General features: G+C 46.0%; 2 protein-coding genes across 4 annotated transcripts in view; one reads left to right on the plus strand and one right to left on the minus strand.

Moving 5' to 3' along the window:
* Positions 1 to 521: 521 nt before the first annotated feature.
* atp5md (ATP synthase membrane subunit k) lies at positions 522 to 8,938 on the minus strand. Its single transcript, XM_080205347.1, has 4 exons — positions 8,859 to 8,938; positions 5,917 to 6,019; positions 1,475 to 1,577; positions 522 to 678 (listed from the first exon to the last, which is right to left on the minus strand). Exons 2-3 carry the CDS (start codon positions 6,001 to 6,003, stop codon positions 1,479 to 1,481), a joined length of 186 nt encoding a protein of 61 aa, XP_080061473.1. The 5' UTR covers positions 6,004 to 6,019; positions 8,859 to 8,938; the 3' UTR covers positions 522 to 678; positions 1,475 to 1,478.
* Positions 8,939 to 9,247: 309 nt separating this feature from the next.
* The window catches only part of pdcd11 (programmed cell death 11), an 82,562-nt gene continuing 71,716 nt past the window's right edge, over positions 9,248 to 20,093 (plus strand). For 2 of the 3 annotated variants that reach the window (XM_080205994.1, XM_080205995.1), the window contains exons 1-4: positions 9,248 to 9,407; positions 13,913 to 14,050; positions 14,544 to 14,708; positions 19,262 to 19,423. In XM_080205994.1, the coding sequence (XP_080062120.1) occupies positions 9,312 to 9,407; positions 13,913 to 14,050; positions 14,544 to 14,708; positions 19,262 to 19,423 (561 nt within the window). In that variant the 5' untranslated portion in view covers positions 9,248 to 9,311. The remainder of the gene's footprint in view (positions 9,408 to 13,912; positions 14,051 to 14,543; positions 14,709 to 19,261; positions 19,424 to 20,093) is intronic. The other variant, XM_080205993.1, reaches the window with a different exon arrangement.

Consider the following 20,093-nt stretch of genomic DNA (forward strand, 5'->3'; position numbering starts at 1 on the left):
CTTGCTGGCAAAGATTACATGCAGGGATATATTCCAGTGCCCTCCTTATTATCCTTATGCCTTGTTCACTCAACTTCAGCTCATCTAAAATTCTGCTACCTGCATCCATTGCTCTTGAACTGTATTGGCTCTGGGTTTAAATTGGTAACCTATCAGAAACCCTGCAGGGGTTCACCTGCTCCCCTAAATACACAAATGGAGCAATGACCATGTCACAAGATGTCAGAAAATTGACATCAAGTCTGCCTGGAAATACTGCATAGTATAATGAGCTAGAGGGGCTGGAAGCAGCTTTATGATCTTCAGACTCAATTATTCTATTTAGTCAAAGGCAGTGCAACACAACATGAACTTCAACAACTATAGCTATGATTTAATGATATTAAAGAATGTGTGGTAGTGAGTGGAAAGAATGCTGGTGTGTGCAGACACAGTAATGCTGACAGGCCAGTGGAACTACTTCGACAGTCCAATCCTGAATGAGAGCACTGATTAGACAGCCACACCAACACAAAACCATCTCTACTCAAACAGCACATGGAGTCCCATGAGTTTTATTGTGAAGACTGATAACTTATAATATACCACTATAGTGACACGATTGCAGAGGTATCAAACATTCACACAGATTCCATGTGCTGGTCCTTAAATTCCACTTGCCCTGCACTGGAGGAGAACCTGAAAAAAAATCAAAGAAATATAATCATGTTTCATAGCATAGTTCAGGAACTGCAAATCAAACCAGCATCAACCCACTCCTAACTGCAAAACCAAAGGACATATTTTGGAAATAAAAATGCCCTAATGTTCATACATAGAACATTACAGCACAGAACAGGCCCTTCGGCCCACGATGTTGCACCGACCAGTTAAAAAACAATGACCCTCTAACCTAAACCAATCCCTTTTCGTCCATAAACCTATCCATGGATCTCAAACACCCCCAAACTAGGCGCATTTACAACCGCAGCAGGCAGGGCATTCCAATCCCTCACCACCCTCTGGGTAAAGAACCTACCCCTGACATCCATCCTATAACTACCCCCCCTTAATTTAAAGCCATGCCCCCTCGTGCTAGCTTTCTCCATCCGAGGAAAAAGGCTATCACTGTCCACCCTATCTAAACCTCTAATCATCTTATATGTTTCAATAAGATCCCCTCTTAGCCACCTTCTTTCCAGCGAAAACAACCCCAAATCCCTCAGTCTCTCCTCATAGGACCTCCTACAGTCATTATGAAAAACAGAGTTACAGATACAGAAAATGGCCTCTATACTATCCCCATCAAACACTCACAGGACAGATACAGCACAGGGTTAGATACAGAGTAAAGCTCCCTCTACACTGTCCCCATCAAACACTCCCAGGACAGGTACAGCACAGGGTTAGATACAGAGTAAAGCTCCCTCTACCCTGTGCCCCATCAAACACTCCTAGGACAGATACAGCACAGGGTAAACGATGAATTCCTCACCACATCATTTCTTTTCTGTGACTGCTGCTGGTGCTTTCTTCTTGGATCTCAGTTTGAAGAACAAACAAATTGCTGCAATGGACGTATAAGTAGCTATCACATACTGTGAACAAGGAAAGTATATGTTAACTATCAGCAGCTTCAAGAGCAAGAACTCAAACCAGTCAAAGATAGAACAGAGAGAACACATCAAATAGCAAAACAGGTGATCACTTTGGAAAGTGAAATTCTGAGATGAATCGATTCCTCAGGTACAGGCCAAGAACCTTTTTAAATAATTAGAGCATAAGTTGGCCATATAACACTTTGAATCTGATACTTCAAATCCTTTAATATTCCTAAATAACATAAACCTATCCCTGATTTTAAATTAACATTTGAGAGAATTACATAAGACATAGGAGCAGAATTAGGTCACCTGGCCCATCAAGTCTGCTCCACTAGTCATGGCTGATATTTTTCATCCCCATTCTCCTGCTTTTTCCACACAACCTCTGATCCCCTTATCAATCAAGAACCCAAGTCTTAAAGATTCTGTGACCTGGTCACAGTCTTCTGCAGCAAAGAGTTCCACAGATTCATCACTCTCTGGCTGAAGAAATTCCTCATCTGTTCTAAAAGGATTGTCACTTTAGTCTGAGGTTGTGCCCTCTGGTTCTAGTTTTTCCTAATGATGTATCAGTAAGATTCCCCCCTCTCATCCTTCTAAACTCCAATGAGTACAGACTCAGATTCCTTAGCTGTTCCTCATACAAGCCCTTCATTCCAGGGATCATTCTTGTGAACGTCCTCTGGACTTTTTCCAAAGCCATCCTTAGATTTGGGGCTAAATAACTGCTCACAATACTCCAAATGGGGTCTGACCAAAGCCTTATACAGGCTCAGAAGTACATTCCTGCTCTTGTATTCTAGTTGTTAATGTATATTGTGAAAAGTTGTGGACCCAGCACCAACCCAAGGCACACCACTAGTCATGGGCTGCCATCCTGAAAAACACCCCATTATCCCCAATCTTTGCCTTCTGCCAGTCAGCTAATCCTCTATGCCAGGATATTACCTTTAAAACCATGGGCTCTTCAGACCATAGAACACTACAGCTCAGAAACAGGCCTTTTGGCCCTTGTCTGTACCAAACCATTTTTCTGCCTAGTCCCACTGACCTGCACCTGGACCATATCCCTCCACACCCCTTTCATCCCTGTACCTCTCCAAGTTTTTCTTAAATGTAAAACGTGAGCCCGCATTCACCACTTCATCTGGCAGCTCATTCCACACTCCCACCACTCTGAAGAAGCCCCCTCCAATATTCCCTTTTAACTTTTCCCCCTTCACCCTTAACCCATGTCCTCTAATTTTTTTTTGTCCCCTAGCCTCAGTGGAAAAAGCCTGCTTGCATTCACTCTATCTATACCCATCATAATTTTATACACCTCTATCAAATCTCCCCTCATCTACACTCCAGGGAATAAAGTCCTAACCTATTCAACCTTTCTCTGTAATTCAGTTTCTCAAGTCCCGGCAACGTCCTTGTAAACCTTCTCTGCACTTCTTCAACCTTAATATCCTTCCTGTAATTAGGTAACCAAAACTGCACACAATACTCTAAATTCAGCCTCAATGTCTCATGATCTCACCATAACATTCCAACACTTACACTCAGTACTTTGATTTATAAAGGCCAATGTTCCAAAAGCACTTTTTATGACCCTAACTGTGACGTCACTTTTAGTGAATTATATACCTGTATTCCCAGATCCCTCTGTTCTACTACACTCTTCAGTGTCCTACCATTTACCTTGTATGTTCTACTTTGGTTTGTCCTTCTAAAGTGCAATACCTCACACTTGTCTGCGTTAAATTCCATTTGACATTTTTCTAGCTAGTCCAAATCCCTCTGCAAGCTTTGAAAACCTTCCTCACTATCCACTACTCTTCCAATCTACCACATTATCATCCAGATCATTGATATAAATGACAAATAACAATGGACCCAGCACTGATCCCTTTGGCACATAATTAGTCACAGGTCTCCACTCAAGCAATCCTCCACCACCACTCGCTGGCTTCTTCCATTGAAAAAGTCTGACAACACCAGGTTTTAGTCCAACCCATTTATTTGATAGTAAACGCACAAGCTTTCGAGGTTTCCCTCTTCGTCAGGTGAATGGAGAGTTCTGGCCTCAGACAGAGCATATAAAGCACAGACAGTTTAGAGATTACTGATTAGAATGTGAATCTTTACACCTAACTTGCTGTTCAAGTCCTAAAGTGGCCAACAATGTGAGTGGAAGGAGCACTGATCACAGGTTAAAGAGATGTGTATTGTCTCCAGACAGCACAGTGAGTGAGGTTTTGCAAACCCAGGCAAGTCACAGGGGTTACAGATAGTCTGACATGAACCCAAGATCCCTGTTGAGACCGTCCTCGTGTATGGAACTTGGCTATCAGTCTCTGCTCAGCGACTCTGCGCTGTCGTGTGTCATGAAGGCCGCCTTGGAGAACGCTTACCCGAAGGTCAGAGGCTGAATGCCCGTGACCACTGAAGTGTTCGCCAACAGGAAGGGAACAGTCTTGCCTGGTGATTGTCAAGCGATGTTCATTCATCCGTTGTCGTATCTGTAACCCCCGTGACTTGCCTGGAACTGAGCAGTGACAGATCAGCCATGATCTTATTGAATGGCAGGGCAGGCTCGAAGGGCTGGATGGCCTACTCCTGCTCCTATTTCTTATGTTCTTTAACCTGTGATCAGTGCTCCTTCCACTCACCATTGTCAGCCACTTTAGGGCTCGAACAGCAGGTTAGGTGTAAAGATTCGCATTCTAATCAGTAATCTCTAAACTGTCTGTGCTTTACACGCTCTGTCTGAGGCCAGAACTCTCCATTCACCTGACGAAGAGGGAAACCTCGAAAGCTTGTGCGTTTACTATCAAATAAATGGGTTGGACTAAAACCTGGTGTTGTCAGACTTTTTACTGTGTTTACCCCAGTCCAACACCGGCACATCCACATCATTCTTCCATTGAGCCAATGTCCAATCCAATTCACTACCTCTCCATGTATAGCTAGCGACTGAACCTTCCTAGCTTCCTTGTTACCTCAATAAACGCAAACAGATTTGTCAGACGTGACCTCCCCTTGACAAAGCCGTGCTGACTCAGCCATACTTTATCATGCACTTCCAGTACTCCGCAATCTCATCTTTAATAATGGACTCTAAAATCTTACCAATGACCAAAGTCAGGCTAACCGGCCTATAATTTCCTGTTGGCTGCCTCCCTCCCTTCTTAAACAGGAGTGTTACATTAGCTACTTTCCAGTTCTCTGGGACTCTCCCTGCCTCCAATAATCCCTGAAAGATCACCACCAATGCCTCCACAATTTCCTCAGCTATGTCTTTTAGAACTCTGGGGTGTAGTCCATCTAGTCTAGATGATTTATCCACCTTCAGACATTTCAGTTCCCCCAGAATCTTCTCCTTAGGGATGGCCACTACACTCACCTGTGCCCCCTGACTCTCTTGGAGCTCTGGCATCTCACTGGTGTCTTCCACTGTGAAGACTGAAAGTAACTCAGTTCCTTTGCCATTCCTTTGTTCCCTATTACTTCTCCAGCCTCATTTTCCAGTGGTCTAATGTCTATTTTTGCCTTATCTTTTTTATATTGAAAACTCCAATCTTTTATATTACTAGCTTACACTTATTTTTATCTCCCCCTTATTGCTTTTTTGGTTATTCTCTGCTCACTTTTAAAGGCTTCCCACTAATCCTCAGACTTTGTCTGCTTTTTCTTTTATGCTGTCCTTGATTTGCCTCATTAGCCATGGATGCTTTGTCCTCCTAGGGATGAATTTCTGTTGTGCCTCCCGAACAACTGCCAAGAACTCCTGCTATTGCTGTTCTGCTGTTTTTCCTGCTTGGCTTCCTTTCCAGTCAACTCTGGCCAGCTCCTCCCTCATGTCTTTTAGTTACTTTTATTTAATTGTAATATCGTTAAGTCTGATTCCAGCTTCTTCTCAAACTGCAGGGTAAATTCTATTACATTGTGATCACTGCTCCCTAAGGCTTCCTTCAACTTAAGTTCCCCAATCAAGTCTGCCTCATTATACATTACCAAATCCAAATTATCTGTTCCCTAATAGGCTGTCACAAGCTGCTCCAAAAAAAGTCACCTCTTAGACATTCCACAAATTCCTTTTGTTGGGATCCACTACCTACCTGATTTTCCCAGTCTGCCTGCATATTGAAATCCCCCATGATTACTGTAATATTGCCTTTTCTATCTCCTGAAATATTTTCTGCCCCACATCCTGACTACTAGGGGGTCTGAACAACTCCCATCAAGATTCCTCAACACTATCCAAAAATTCTATGCCTTTTGCTTCTATATTTCTTGTTATCGATTCCACAGTTTTAGCATCAATTTCTCCGTTAGGTATACATACATTCCTCCTCCCTGTGATGGTATAGGCATTGAAGTACTTCTGGAAGCCAGTGAACTGGTGCTGACTGCTAGCATCATGCCCCGCCATTCTCACCTCACACAAACTGCAGAGGGAAAAGAACAATTTACAACAAGTCCTGAAACAGAGAGAATCAGGTGTCACAATCAGACAATACAAACATGTACAGAGAAGTTGGCTTCCTGGCAAATCAGAAAGGACTCAAACCACCCCCCCCAAATTTTATGTGCAAGTTGACAAAAAAATGCCCAGAATCAGAAAGCAGCTAAAGTCAATGCCCAGACTACTTACAGTACAGAAGGAGCCCATTCAGCCCAATGAGGTTCCACTGACCACAAGCCCTCAAAGGTCCTATCCCTATAACCCTATGCATTTATCCTAGCTAGTCCCCTTGACATTCAGGGGACAATTAGCATAAGAACATAAGAAATAGGAGTAGGCCATCTAGCCCCTCGAGCCTGCCCCCGCATTCAATAAGATCATGGCTGATCTGTCGTGGCTCCGTTCCACATTCCCGCCCTCTCCCCATAACCCTTAATCCCCTTGCCTATCAAAAACCTATCAACCCGCGTCTTAAAAATATTGAGCAAGGCAGCCTCCACCACTTCAACAGGCAGAGAATTCCAGAGATTCACCACCCTTTGAGTGTAGAAGTTCCTCCTCAACTCCGTTCTAAACCACCCCCCCTTTATCTTGAGGCTGTGCCCTCTAGTCCTACTGTCCTTTCTGAGCAGGAAGAGCCTCTCCACCTCTATCCTATCCATCCCATTCGACATCTTATATGTCTCAATGAGATCTCCCCTCATTCTTCTAAACTCTAACGAGTACAAGCCTAGTTTACTCAGCCTCTCCTCATAGTTCAGTCCCCTCAACTCCGGAATCAGCCTAGTAAACCTCCTCTGCACTCCCTCCAAGGCCAAAATATCCTTGCGTAAGTGCGGCGACCAAAACTGCACACAGTACTCCAGCTGCGGCCTCACCAGTGCCTTATACAGCTGCAGCAAGACCTCTACTTTTATATTCAATCCCCCTCGCTATGAAGGCCAGCATCCCATTTGCCTTCCTGACCACCTGCTGTACCTGCAGGCTGGGTTTTTGCGACTCACGCACAAGGACCCCGAGGTCCCTCTGCCCCGTCGCACGCTGCAGTTTTTCGCCACGTAAGTAATAGTCCTTCCTACCATTATTCCTACCAAAGTGGACAACCTCACACTTGCCAACATTAAATTCCATTTGCCAGTTCCTGGCCCATTCGCCCAGCCTATCTAGATCCTTCTGCAGACTCTCCACACCATCCGCACAATTTGCCGTTCCACCAATCTTGGCGTCATCAGCAAATTTCGACACCCTGCACTCGGTTCCCTCCTCCAGATCATCTATATAAATGGTAAATAGCTGAGGCCCCAGCACCGACCCCTGGGGCACTCCACTAGTCACCAACCGCCAATCCGAATAGCACCCATTGACCCCCACTCTCTGCCTCCTATTTGACAGCCAATCCTCTATCCACCCTAACACCCTACCCCCAACTCCATGCCCCCTGACCTTCTGTAATAACCTCTTGTGAGGCACCTTGTCAAACACCTTCTGAAAATCAAGAAACACCACATCCACCGGCTCTCTTCTATCCACGGCCCTAGACACGTCCTCATAGAACTCCAATAAATTTGTCAGACACGACTTCCCCTTAACGAAACCGTGCTGCGTCTGCTCTACCAAACAATTCTCAAGATGCCGCGCAATTTTCTCCTTGATCACGGATTCTAACATTTTTCCTACAACAGACGTTAAACTAACCGGCCTATAATTCCCCGCCTTTTGCCTACCACCCTTCTTAAACAACGGCGTAACATTAGCCGTTTTCCAATCCTCTGGCACTTCCCCGGAATCCAGCGACATTTGGAAAATAATCACCAAGGCATCCACTATCACCTCCGCCATTTCTTTCAGAACCCTTGGATGCATTCCATCCGGTCCTGGGGACTTGTCCACAATCAGTCCCTCCAGTCTGTCGAGCACCACCTCTCTAGTAACAATAATGTCATTCAGACCCTCCACTCCTACCATCTTTCCATCGCTAACACCCGGCAAATTATTCACATCCTCCTCCCTGAAGACCGAAACAAAAAAGTTATTCAGGGCCTCAGCCATTTCCCCATCCCCTACCACTAAGTCCCCCTCATCCTTTAAGGGTCCAACATTCACCGCAGACATCCTCTTCCTTTTTATGTATTTATAAAAGCGCTAGCATAGCAAATCCACCTAACCCACACATCTTTGGACTGCGGGTGGAAATCAGAGCACCCAGAGGAAACCTATACAGACACAGGGAGAACACACAAATTCCACACAGGCAGTCATCTGAGGCCAGGGTGGAACCCAGGTCCCTAGCACTGTGAGGCAGCAGTGCTAACCACTGTACCACCATACAGGAGTAACACAAAGAGCACAGCCATCAGTAGACCATCCTCACACAACTCCGCTAACATCCACATCGTCCCCACCACCAACCAACCAAGGGCATTCCTAATGGCAATAGCTACCGATACCTCCTAACATAGCGCCACCAAAGGCGGGAGGCTACAACTGCAACGTGACGGTTTACATTAACATTTCCGCAGCCACGCTGACCCTGCGTCTGCCCCCCTCCCCCATCACAAGAACAAGGTGCGGGGTGTGACTAGCGGAACCAGCGCCCCATTCCCACCAGGACAATCACCCGGAGCCCCTGCCAGCCCGGGGAGCTCCAGCCAAGCGCGGCGCAAAGAACAAGACGCCAAGAAACGGGTAAGGCCCAAGCCGCAGCCCCGCCGAGACGCGGGTAAGGCCCAAGCCGCAGCCCCGCCGAGACACGGGTAAGGCCCAAGCCGCAGCCCCGCCGAGACACGGGTAAAGCCCTGACTGCAGCCCCGAGTTCCACTCACCTTCACCCGGCCACTCTCCGCGTCCTTCACAGGCCCAGAGCTCCACCGGAAATACCACCCACCGCCCGCTCCTATTGGCCAGCAGAACAAAGGATTATCGGATGTGACGATAATTTCACGTCCTCCATTGGACGGGCTGCATGTCAATCAGATGCGAATAGTCCAATCCCATTGGACAGTCGCCCTGTCACTCACACCCGCCGCAGACGCCTCTCAACAACCATTGGCCGATTAGCGCACCAACCTGTCATCGATTGGCCAATCCCTCAGCATTCTGTGTTTCGATTGGACATCAGCGCCGTCAATCATTGTGAGCCTGATGCTGATTGGTGCAGATTGGCCACCGGAAGTACAGCCCCAGCAGCGGCGAGTCTTTCCGGCGGTCGGTGGCATGATGGTGTCCATGTGAGAGGCTGAGGGAATTCTAGTAGCAGCAGCAGCAGCTCTCTGAGGATGGCGGCGGAGAAGGCTTTCCCCCGAGGAGGGAATCACAAAAAGCTGAGCGCGGGGACGGAGAGGAGAGGCCCGCAGGAGGACACCCTGTTTGGAGTAAATACCGAAACCCGACTTATTATAGTCACGTGTATTAGTATAACAGTGAAAAGTACTGTTTCTTGCGCTATACAGACAAAGAATACCATTCATAGAGTACTTAGATTTGATTTATTATTGTCATATTATTGGAATCTAGTGAAAAGTATTGTTTCTTGCGTGCTACGCAGAGAAAGCATACTGTTCACAGAGAAGGAAATGAGAGACTGCAGGATGTAGTGTTACAGTCATAGCGAGGGTGTAGAGAACAACTTAATGTGAGGAAGGTCCATTCAAAAGTCTGATGGCAGCCAGGAAAAAGCTGTTCTTGAATCAGTTGGTACATAAGAAATAGGAGCAGGAGTAGGCCATCTAGCCCTTCGAGCCTGCCCCGCCATTCAATAAGATCATGGCTGATCTGTCGTGGCTCAGTTCCACATCCCCGCCCTCTCCCCATAACCCTTAATCCCCTCTCTTATCAAAAACCCATCAACCCACATCTTAAAAATATTTAGCGAGGTAGCCTCCACCACTTCAACAGGCAGAGAATTCCAGAGATTCACCACCCTTTGAGTGAAGAAGTTCCTCCTCAACTCCGTTCTAAACCATCCCCCCCTTTATCTTGAGGCTGTACCCTCTAGTCCTACTGTCTTTTCTGAGCGGTATGAGTCTTTCCACCTCTTTCCTATCCATCCCATTCATCATCTTGTATGTCTCAATGAGATCTCCCCTCATTCTTCTAAACTCTAACGAGTACAAGCCTAGTTTATTCAGCCTCTCCTCATAGCTCAACCCCTTCAACTCCGGTATCAGCCTAGTAAACCTCCTCTGCACTCCCTCCAAGGCCAAAATATCCTTGCGTAAGTGCGGCGACCAAAACTGCGCACAGTACTCCAGCTGCGGCCTCACCAATGCCCTACACAGCTGCAGCAAGACCTCCCTACTTTTACATTCAATCCCCCTCGCTATGAAGGCCAGCATCCCATTAGCCTTCCTGACTACCTGCTGCACCTGCAGGTTGGGTTTTTGCGACTCATGCACAAGGACCCCGAGGTCCCTCTGCACCGTCGCCTGCTGCAGTTTTTCGCCACGTACGTGACCTCAGACTTTTGTATCTTTTTCCCGAAGGAAGAAGATGGAAGAGAGAATGTCCGGGGTGTGTGGGGTCCTTAATTATGCCGGCTGCTTTTCCGAGGCACCGGGAAGTGTAGACGGAGTCAATGGATGGGAGGCTGGTTTGTGTGATGGGATTGGGCTACGTTCATAGAACATAGAACATAGAACATTACAGCGCAGAACAGGCCCTTCGGCCCACGATGTTGCGCCGACCAGTTACAAAAACAATGACCCACTAGCCTATACCAATCCCTTTTCGTCCATAAACCTATCCAGAGATCTCTTAAACGCCCCCAAACTAGACGCATTTACAACTGCAGCAGGCAGGGCATTCCAATCCTTCACCACCCGCTGGGTAAAGAACCTACCCCTGACATCCGTCCTGTAGCTACCCCCCCTTAATTTAAAGCCATGCCCCCTCGTGCTAGCTTTCTCCATCCGAGGAAAAAGGCTATCACTATCCACCCTATCTAAACCTCTAATCATCTTATATGTTTCAATAAGATCCCCTCTTAGCCGCCTTCTTTCCAACGAAAACAACCCTAAATCCCTCAGTCTCTCCTCATAGGACCTTTTGTAGTTCCTTGCGGTCTTGGGCAGAGCAGGAGCCCAGACCAAGCTGTGATACAACCAGAAAGAATGCTGTCTATAGTGCATCTGTAAAAGTTGGTGAGAGTCAGAGCTGATATGCTAAATTTCCTTAGTCTTCTCAGAAAGTAGAGGCACTGGTGGGTTTTCTTAATTATAGTGTCGGCATGGGGGGACCAGGACAGGTTGTTGGTAATCTGGACACCCAAAAGCTTAAAGCTCTCGACCATTTCTGCTTCATCCCTGTTGATGTAAACAGGGGCATGTTCTCCTTTTATGCTTCCTGAAGTCAATGATAATCTCCCTCGTTTTGTATTCAGTGAGAGATTTTCTGCTGGATATGTGTCTGGGAATCAACAATGAAACTGAAAAATTTAAGCAAGCATTCTGACTAGCATTATAATAACTGAACATTTAAAAATGCATATAATTAAGCAGAGTCAGCCTAGCTTCATGCACTGTCCTTGGGGATTTTCAGAGTAACTTCATTGCAGTGTTAGTGTAAGTCTATTTGTGACACACATAAATCAATTTAAACTGATGGCCGTGAGGTTACAAGGGATTGTCAATAAATCTTCCTGTGGACCTTGTGGAGCATGAATTCCCCTGTTGATCAAGCAGAGACTCGCCCTGTAGGAAAGGAACAGTGGGAGTTTAACATGAGCTGTCTGCACCAGACCGGGTAGTGAGGATCTTGGGACTTCGACTTGTGCACTGTAGCTACTGTGTATGTAAAGGGTGGCGCTGCTGGAAGACTGGCTTTGGCAAGATTCTTACACTTCATGAAAGAGGAAATCATGCTTGACATTTATTAGAATTCTTTTGAGGTGATTATGAGTAAGATAGAAAAAAGAGGATCAGTGGATGTAATATATTTGGATTTCCTAAATGCATAAGGTAATATACAAAAGGTCACTTAAAGCTTATTAAGTAGTCTTTTGTGTGGAACTTTACTGAACATTTCTTTTGCAATCCAAGTATTTATCAGTTCCCCTTTATCTATCCTGCCCGTTACCATCTCAAAGAATTCTAATAAATTTGTCAGGCATGATTTCCCTTCATGAAACTATGCTGAATCTGCTAGATTATATTATGAATTTTTAAATGCTCTTCTATTACAATCTTAATCAGAATGCTTCCGAACACTGTAGTTTTACTGTCTATTAGCATGGATAGAGTATTGTCTAACTGATAGAGGACAGAGAATTGAAATTGTAACCTGTAACTAGTGGAGTGCCGCAGGGATCAGTGCTGGGGCCACAATTATTTGTAATTAAAAAAATTGGATGAGGGAAGTGAATGTACTATTGTCAAATTTGCAGATGAAATGAAAATAGATGGGAAGGCAAATGGTGAAGAAGAGTCATAGAAATCGTAGAAACCCCACAGTATAGAAACAGGCCATTCAGTCCATCGAGTTTGCACAGGCCACCATCCCACCCAGCCCCCACCCCCATATCCCTACATATTTATCCACTAATCCCTCTAATCTATGCATCCCAGGACACTAAGGGCAATTTTTAGCATAGCCAATCAACCTAACCCGTGCATCTTTGGACTGTGGGAGGAAACTGAAGCACTGGGAGGAAACCCACGCAGACACGAGGAGAATGTGCAAACTCCACACACAGGGATATAGACATTTAGGTGAGTGAGCAAAGACTTGGCAGATGGAATATAAATGTAGGAAAATGTACATTTGTAGGAATAATAAAGGAGCTGAATATTATTTAAATGGAGAAAGGCTGCAGAAAGCTGTAGCACAGGGGGATTGGAGATCTTCATGCATAAATCACAAAAATCTAGCATGTGAATTTAGCAGATAATAGGGAAGGCTTGTGAAATGTTGGCCTTTATTTCAACGGAAATGGAGTATAAAAATAGGGAAGGCTCACTAAAACCGTACAAGGCATTAATTAAACCACACCTGGAATACTGTGAACAGTTTTGGTTGCTTTACCTTTGGAAGGATAACTGGCATAATAGAGGCAGTCCAGAGAAAGTTCACTGGGCTGATTACAGGAATGGAGGGATTTTCTTATGAGGAGAGGTTGAGTAGGTTGGGCTTGCATTCAATAAAATGGACCAGGCGAGTGCGGGTTCCAGGAGGGAAGTTAATGTGCGCTGATAGTGGGGGCACAGGGAGAGTATGATGGCTGAGATTTCAGCAGGTGAAGAGGGCCAAGTGAGAACATTGAGGAGAAGGTTGAGGATTGATAAAATGCAGAGACAGGGTGGTTACATAGAGAGAGAGTGTGTGTACAGGTATAGGAGAAGGATTTCCTCGAAGAGAAGTGAAGTTGCTGCACAAACAATGGATATGTTTGCTTTACTCACACATCTGAGAAAGCCATTAAACAACCAGGGGAAAACAGAAACTCTTCCATAGCAGTCACTGACTGCAATCCTAAATCAAAACGATCCCACTCGCAATGGACCCTGAACTCCCCACTGAACTGAATTAATGAGATCAGCATTACTACAGGCGACATCATTACTCCACATTTACCCGCTGTACACATACAGCAGCCTGTGCTGAGCGACCAGATGCGCTAGAAGACGGCAGAGATGAGCGAATCATCCCATTTTAACCACAGGAAGTATAGAGTGTTTGATGGGGACAGTGTAGAGGGAGCTTTACTCTGTATCTAACCCCGTGCTGTACCTGTCCTGGGAGTGTTTGATGGGGGACAGTGTAGAGGGAGCTTTACTCTGTATCTAACCCCGTGCTGTACCTGTCCTGGGAGTGTTTGATGGGGACAGTGTAGAGGGAGCTTTACTCTGTATCTAACCCCGTGCTGTACTTGTCCTGCCTCTAGGTGCATCATGATGATGAAAGTAAAAAACGAAAACGAAAGAAGAAATTGAACCCTGAAAAGACAAAGACACAGAAGAAGGAGAAAAGCACAGCACTATTTCTAAAGCGACCAACTGCACCTGAAATCCTCTCTTTCAAGGTAAGGGCATGCAGCTGGATCCTGGAGTATGTGAGCATCATTCAAAGGAATAAAACTATCCCACCTCTCTGACTTGTGAAATATGCTTGAAAGAGTCAATGGAGAGTAGAGTTGTAGCTCAGAATTCAGTGAGAGACTCGCACCCACCACCCCCAGTCTATCCACTGTTGGCTGTGGGAGATTGGAATCTGTGACAAAGAGCTGGTTCCGACCAGGCAGTGGATTTAGCTAGTCCTTATCACATCCTGCCTCACAAACCTGAAAACTGAATCTCGCCCAGCCACACATTCCCAACTACAGTTTGTATTTATGTAGCACCTTCAACATAGTGGGATGTTGGAAAGTGCTTCACAGGGCTGTTATCAAACAATATTTAATGCTGTGTCACTTGGAGATAGTGGGACATAGTAATCTCTTGTACCTGTAAACAGTCATGAGCTGCAGTATCTGTTCTGTGTTTTATTCACTGTTTCGGTCCTGCTTGCTCCACCAGAAACTGAGAGTTGGGACACTGCTTCTTGGCTGTGTGAAGGAAGTGACTGATTTTGAGCTCGTCATTGGGTTACCCCACGGGTTCACTGGTTACGTGAGTGTCACCAACATCTGTGATGCGTATACCAAATCCCTGAAGGAACAACTTGACAAGGAGCTGTCGGAGGTGAGTCTGAACCCATTGTGGAAAATAGTTCTAACAGTGTCCCACAGGGCTCAGTGTTGAGCCCTTTGCTGTTTGCTGCACACGTTGATTTAGACTTATGTGCGAAAGGCATGTCCGGGAAATTTCTAGATGACACAGGAATGGGCCATGGAGGTGACGGTGAAGAGGATAGCTGTTGACTCCAGAATGATATCAACCATTTGGTTCAGTGGGAGGGAAGGTGACTCATGGAATTCAATCTGATGAAGTGATGCAAACATAGCAAGGGAATGCTCAGTAAACAGGCTAGGGAAATGAGATACCGAAGTGTATGTTCACAGGTACCTGAAGGTGTCAGGACAGGTGGATAAGGTGATGAAGAAAACATACAGAATGCTTCCCTTTATTGGACAAGGTATTGAATGTAATTTTGATTTGATTTATTATTGTCACATGTATTAACATACAGTGAAAAGTATTGTTTCCTGCGTGCTATACCGAAAAGCATACTGTTCATAGAAAAGGAAATGAAAGTGCAGAATGTAGTGTTACAGTCACAGCTGTGGAGGGAAGAGAAAGATCAGCTTAATGCAAGGTAAGTCCATTCAAAGTCTGACAGCAGCAGGGAAGAAGCTGTTCTTGAGTCGGTCGGTACGTGACCTCAGACTTTTGTATCTCTTTCCCAACGGAAGAAGGTGGAAGAGAGAATGTGTGGGGTGCGTGGGGTCCTTAATTATGCTGGCTGCTTTTCCCGAGGCAGCAGGAAGTGTGGACAGAGTCAATGGATGGGAGGCTGGTTTGCGTGATGGATTGGGCTTCGTTCACGACCTTTTGTAATTCCTCGCGGTCTTCGCAGAGCAGGAGCCCATACCAAGCTGTGATACAATCAGAAAGAATGCTTTCTAAGGTGCATCTGTAAAAGTTGGTGAGAGTCGTGGCTGACGTGTCAAATTTCCTTAGTCTTCTGAGAAAATAGAGGCGTTGGTGGACTTTCTTAACTATAGTGTTGGCATGGGCAGCCCAGGTCAAGCTGTTGGTGATCTGGACACTTAAAAATTTGAAGCTCTCAACCTTTTCTTACCTTGATTGGTGGAACGGCAAATTGCGCGGAGGGTGTGGAGAGTCTGCAGAAGGATCTAGATAGGCTGGGTGAATGGGCCAGGAGCTGGCAAATGGAATTTAATGTTGGCAAGTGCGAAGTGGTCCACTTTGGTAGGAATAATGGTAGGAAGGACTATTACTTACGTGGCAAAAAACTGCAGCAGGCGACGGTGCAGAGGGACCTCGGGGTCCTTGTGCATGAGTCGCAAAAACCCAGCTTGCAGGTGCAGCAGGTGGTCAGGAAGGCTAATGGGATGCTGGCCTTCATAGCGAGGGGGATTGAATATAAAAGTAGGGAGGTCTTGCTGCAGCTGTGTAGGGCACTGGTGAGGCCGCAGCTGGAGTACTGTGTGCAGTTTTGGTCGCCACACTTACGCAAGGATATTTTGACCTTGGAGGGAGTGCAGAGGAGGTTTACTAGGCTGATGCCGGAGTTGAGGGGGTTGAGATATGAGGAGAGGCTGAATAAACTAGGCTTGTACTCGTTAGAGTTTAGAAGAATGAGGGGAGATCTCATTGAGACATATAAGATGATGAATGGGATGGATAGGATAAAGGTGGAGAGACTCTTCCCGCTCAGAAAGGACAGTAGGACTAGGGGGCACAGCCTCAAGATAAAGGGGGGAGCGGTTTAGAACGGAGTTGAGGAGGAACTTCTTCACTCAAAGGGTGGTGAATCTCTGGAATTCTCTGCCCATTGAAGTGGTGGAGTCTGCCTCGCTAAATATTTTTAAGGCGCGGGTTGATGGGTTTTTGATAAGCGAGGGGATTAAGGGTTATGGGGAGAGGGCGGGAATGTGGAACTGAGACACGACAGATCAGCCATGATCTTATTGAATGGCGGGGCAGGCTCGAAGGGCTAGATGGCCTACTCCTGCTCCTATTTCTTATGTTCTTATGTTCTTTCTACTTCGTCCCCCTTGATGTAGACAGGGGCATGTTCTCCTTTACGCTTCCAGATGGAAGCATAAAGGAGAAAGCAGGGATGTAACGATAGAACTGCATAAAACACTGGTTAGGCCACAATGGGAATTCTGTCTGCAGTTCTCGTCCCCACATAATTGCTGTGGAGATTTGTAAAGATGTTGGGTTTGAAAATTGCAGCTGTATGGGGCGGAGAGGGTTTCTCGAATTCACTGCTGAGTTGGTGGTTGAGACTGAAATGCTGAACTCATTTCACCAGGAGTCTCTGTCTGAACAGCTGCAACCCAAAAGACTACAGATGCAGGAAAGTGGGATTAAAGTGGGGCAGCACGGTAGTTAGCACTGCTGCCTCAGTGCCAGGGACCTGGGTTCAATTCCCGGCTTGGGTCCCTGTACAGAGTTTGCATGTTCTCCCTGTGGATGCGTGGGTTTCCTCCAGGTGCTCCAGTTTTCCCCCTCAGTTTGAGAGATTTGCTGTTTAGGTGCAATGATCATGTTAAGTTCTCCCTCAGTGTATCCGAACAGGTCCAGAGTGTGATAACTAGTGGAATTTCACAGTAACTTCATTATAGTGTTAATGTAAGCCTACTTGTGACACTAATAAATAAACTTTAAAATGAATGGCTACTTTTTTTTTGTTTCTGGCTGGCGCAAACATGATGGGCTGAACAGCCTCTTTCTGCACCCTGACCTTTTATAGTTCTATTATCCTTCTCTTACTTTACCTGTACATTTCCTTATGTCCCCGTCCTGCTGCTGCTTGAGTACCAGGCCCTGGGTATTGGGATGAGGGGTACTTGAAAGCAGCAAGGTGTCACGGTCGGAAGGGTCTTTGTCTGTGGGGTACTGAGGAGGACATTGGTTCTGATGTGATTTATGAATACAGCCTGTGGTAGGCTCCACCACCAAGACTGTCAGGGAAGATGAAATAAACTGGCTAGCTTTCCTCGGTTACAGAGAGCGGAGTGGTAACCTGCTGGAGATAGTTAAAATTCTGAAAGGGTTTGATAGGATAGATTTAAAGAACATAGAACATTACAGCGCAGAACAGGCCCTTCGGCCCACGATGTTGCGCCGACCAGTTTTTTTAAAAAAAACACTGACCCACTAATCTAAACCAATCCCTTTTCGTCCATAAACCTATCCACGGATCTCTTAAACGCCCCAAACTAGGCGCATTTACAACTGCAGCAGGCAGGGCATTCCAATCCCTCACCACCCTCTGGGTAAAGAACCTACCCCTGACATCCGTCCTATAACTACACCCCTTAATTTAAAGCCATGCCCCCTCGTGCTAGCATTCTCCATCCGAGGAAAAAGGCTATCACTATCCACCCTATCTAAACCTCTAATCATCTTATATGTTTCAATAAGATCCCCTCTTAGCCGCCTTCTTTCCAGCGAAAACAACCCCAAATCCCTCAGTCTCTCCTCATATGACCTCCCCTCCATACCAGGCAACATCCTGGTAAACCTCCTCTGCACCCTCTCCAAAGCCTCAACGTCCTTCCTGTAATGTGGGGACCAGAACTGCACACAGTACTCCAAGTGCGGCCGCACCAGAGTTGTGTACAGTTGCAACATGACGCTGCGACTCCTAAATTCAATCCCCCTACCAATAAACGCCAAGACACCGTATGCCTTCTTAACTACCTTATCTACTTGATTCCCAACCTTCAGGGATCTATGTACACATACACCTAGATCCCTCTGCTCCTCCACACTATTCAAAGTCCTCCCGTTAGCCCTATACTGAACACATCTGTTACTCCTACCGAAATGAATTACCTCACACTTCTCCACATTAAACTCCATCTGCCACCTCGCGGCCCAGCTCTGCAACCTGTCTAAGTCACCCTGCAAACTATGACACCCTTCCTCACAATCTACCACACCACCGACTTTGGTGTCATCAGCAAACTTACTAATCCACCCAACTATACCCTCATCCAGATCATTAATAAAAATTACAAACAGCAGTGGCCCCAAAACAGATCCCTGAGGCACACCGCTCGTAACCGCTTCCCCTTCTGAAAAGGAAAGTTATAGTGATCGCCGGGAGAGTGAGTAGTATTGTCATCTTCTTTGAAGGGACAAATGACCTACTTCTACCCCTATTTTCTACGTTTTGTGTTAATTCTTGTTAAACGTGAAGAAATTATCTTGTTTGCGTTAGGAAAATGAATGAATGAAGGATGTAAAACATAAGTGATGGTTGGAAGCAGGTGTGTCCCTTGTGATGCGAACTGTGACACAGTTAGCCGTATGAACCACCAGGGTTTAAGCAGCAGTCTATTGTAAACTGCAGTTCCACTGCTGGATACAAGCAGCTATTAAGGATAAACAGACACAGAGTAAGGTAGGGGCTGTGTATCCCTCGGCTGTCTCAGAGAGAGGTCTCCGGCAAGTCAGTGGAGGTAGTTCTGGATTTGTGGAGAGGAAGGGGGGTTTCTGCCTGAATTTTGTAAACGTTACCAAAGTTCTGACTTGTGTGTTTGTTCCGCTTTCTGCTCATTGGCTTGTTGTGTTTCATCCCAAACTAACTGCAGGACCTGACGTTTCTCTCGGACCTGTACAGCAGTGGGATGGTTGTACGATGCGTTGTCTCTCATCTCGGAAAGACAAAAGCCAATCATCGCAGCTTGAAACTCTCCATTAATCCGAAGGATGTTAACAAGGCACTGTCTCCCGGGGCACTGTGCACTGGCATGGTGAGTAGGACTCTGCCTCATAAGTACATGAGAACTAGGAGCAGGAGTCGGCCAACTGGCCCCTCGAACCTGCCCCATCATTCAATAAGATCATGGCTGATCATTTTGTGGACTCAGCTCCACTTTCCTGCCCGCTCCCCATAACCCTTAATTCCTTTACTGTTCAAAAATGTATCTGTCCTTGCCTTATCGATCCTGGTGCACTGCACACTGGCCTGGTGAATAGGACTCTGTCTCCCAGGGCACTACGCTGTGGTAGGGGTGAGTGTATTGAAAATGTGTAGAATATTAAGATCCAGTTGACTAGTTAAATACATCCTCTAGTTTAACATTGCCAGGACTTGTATCTGAACTGAGTGTTACATCCTTCACGTGTGCCTATGCGTTGACATCGTTTTAGATGAAGTTAAATGTGAGTTATTGCACTGTTTATAGGCAGTATGCCAATATAATAATTGCAATCAAAACTTGCGCACGTCACTTCAAACCCCTCTGCGCCTGCATTACCGGGCTAGTCTGTCACAGTCAGTGCTCCTGTAGTTTTTTGAATTTTCTCCACCCAGTTATTTTTCTGACCCACTGGAAATGGATGAGCTGCCTCTCTCACTACTTGCCTGTCCAATAACCATCAACAAAGTGAGTGAAATAGCTCTGAAAGAGGCCCATTTGA

This window comes from Carcharhinus amblyrhynchos, chromosome 17 (assembly GCF_965287045.1).
Source record: "Carcharhinus amblyrhynchos chromosome 17, sCarAmb.v2.hapA, whole genome shotgun sequence".
Lineage (NCBI taxonomy): Eukaryota > Metazoa > Chordata > Chondrichthyes > Carcharhiniformes > Carcharhinidae > Carcharhinus > Carcharhinus amblyrhynchos.

Bases quoted from the DNA above. Each gene is read 5' to 3' on its own strand.
- atp5md (XM_080205347.1), bottom strand. From the start codon at position 6,003: ATGGCGGGGCATGATGCTAGCAGTCAGCACCAGTTCACTGGCTTCCAG. The intron at 1,578-5,916 runs GTATGTATACCT...CCTTGTTCACAG, and splicing joins CCATCACAGGGAGGAGGAAT to TATGTGATAGCTACTTATAC.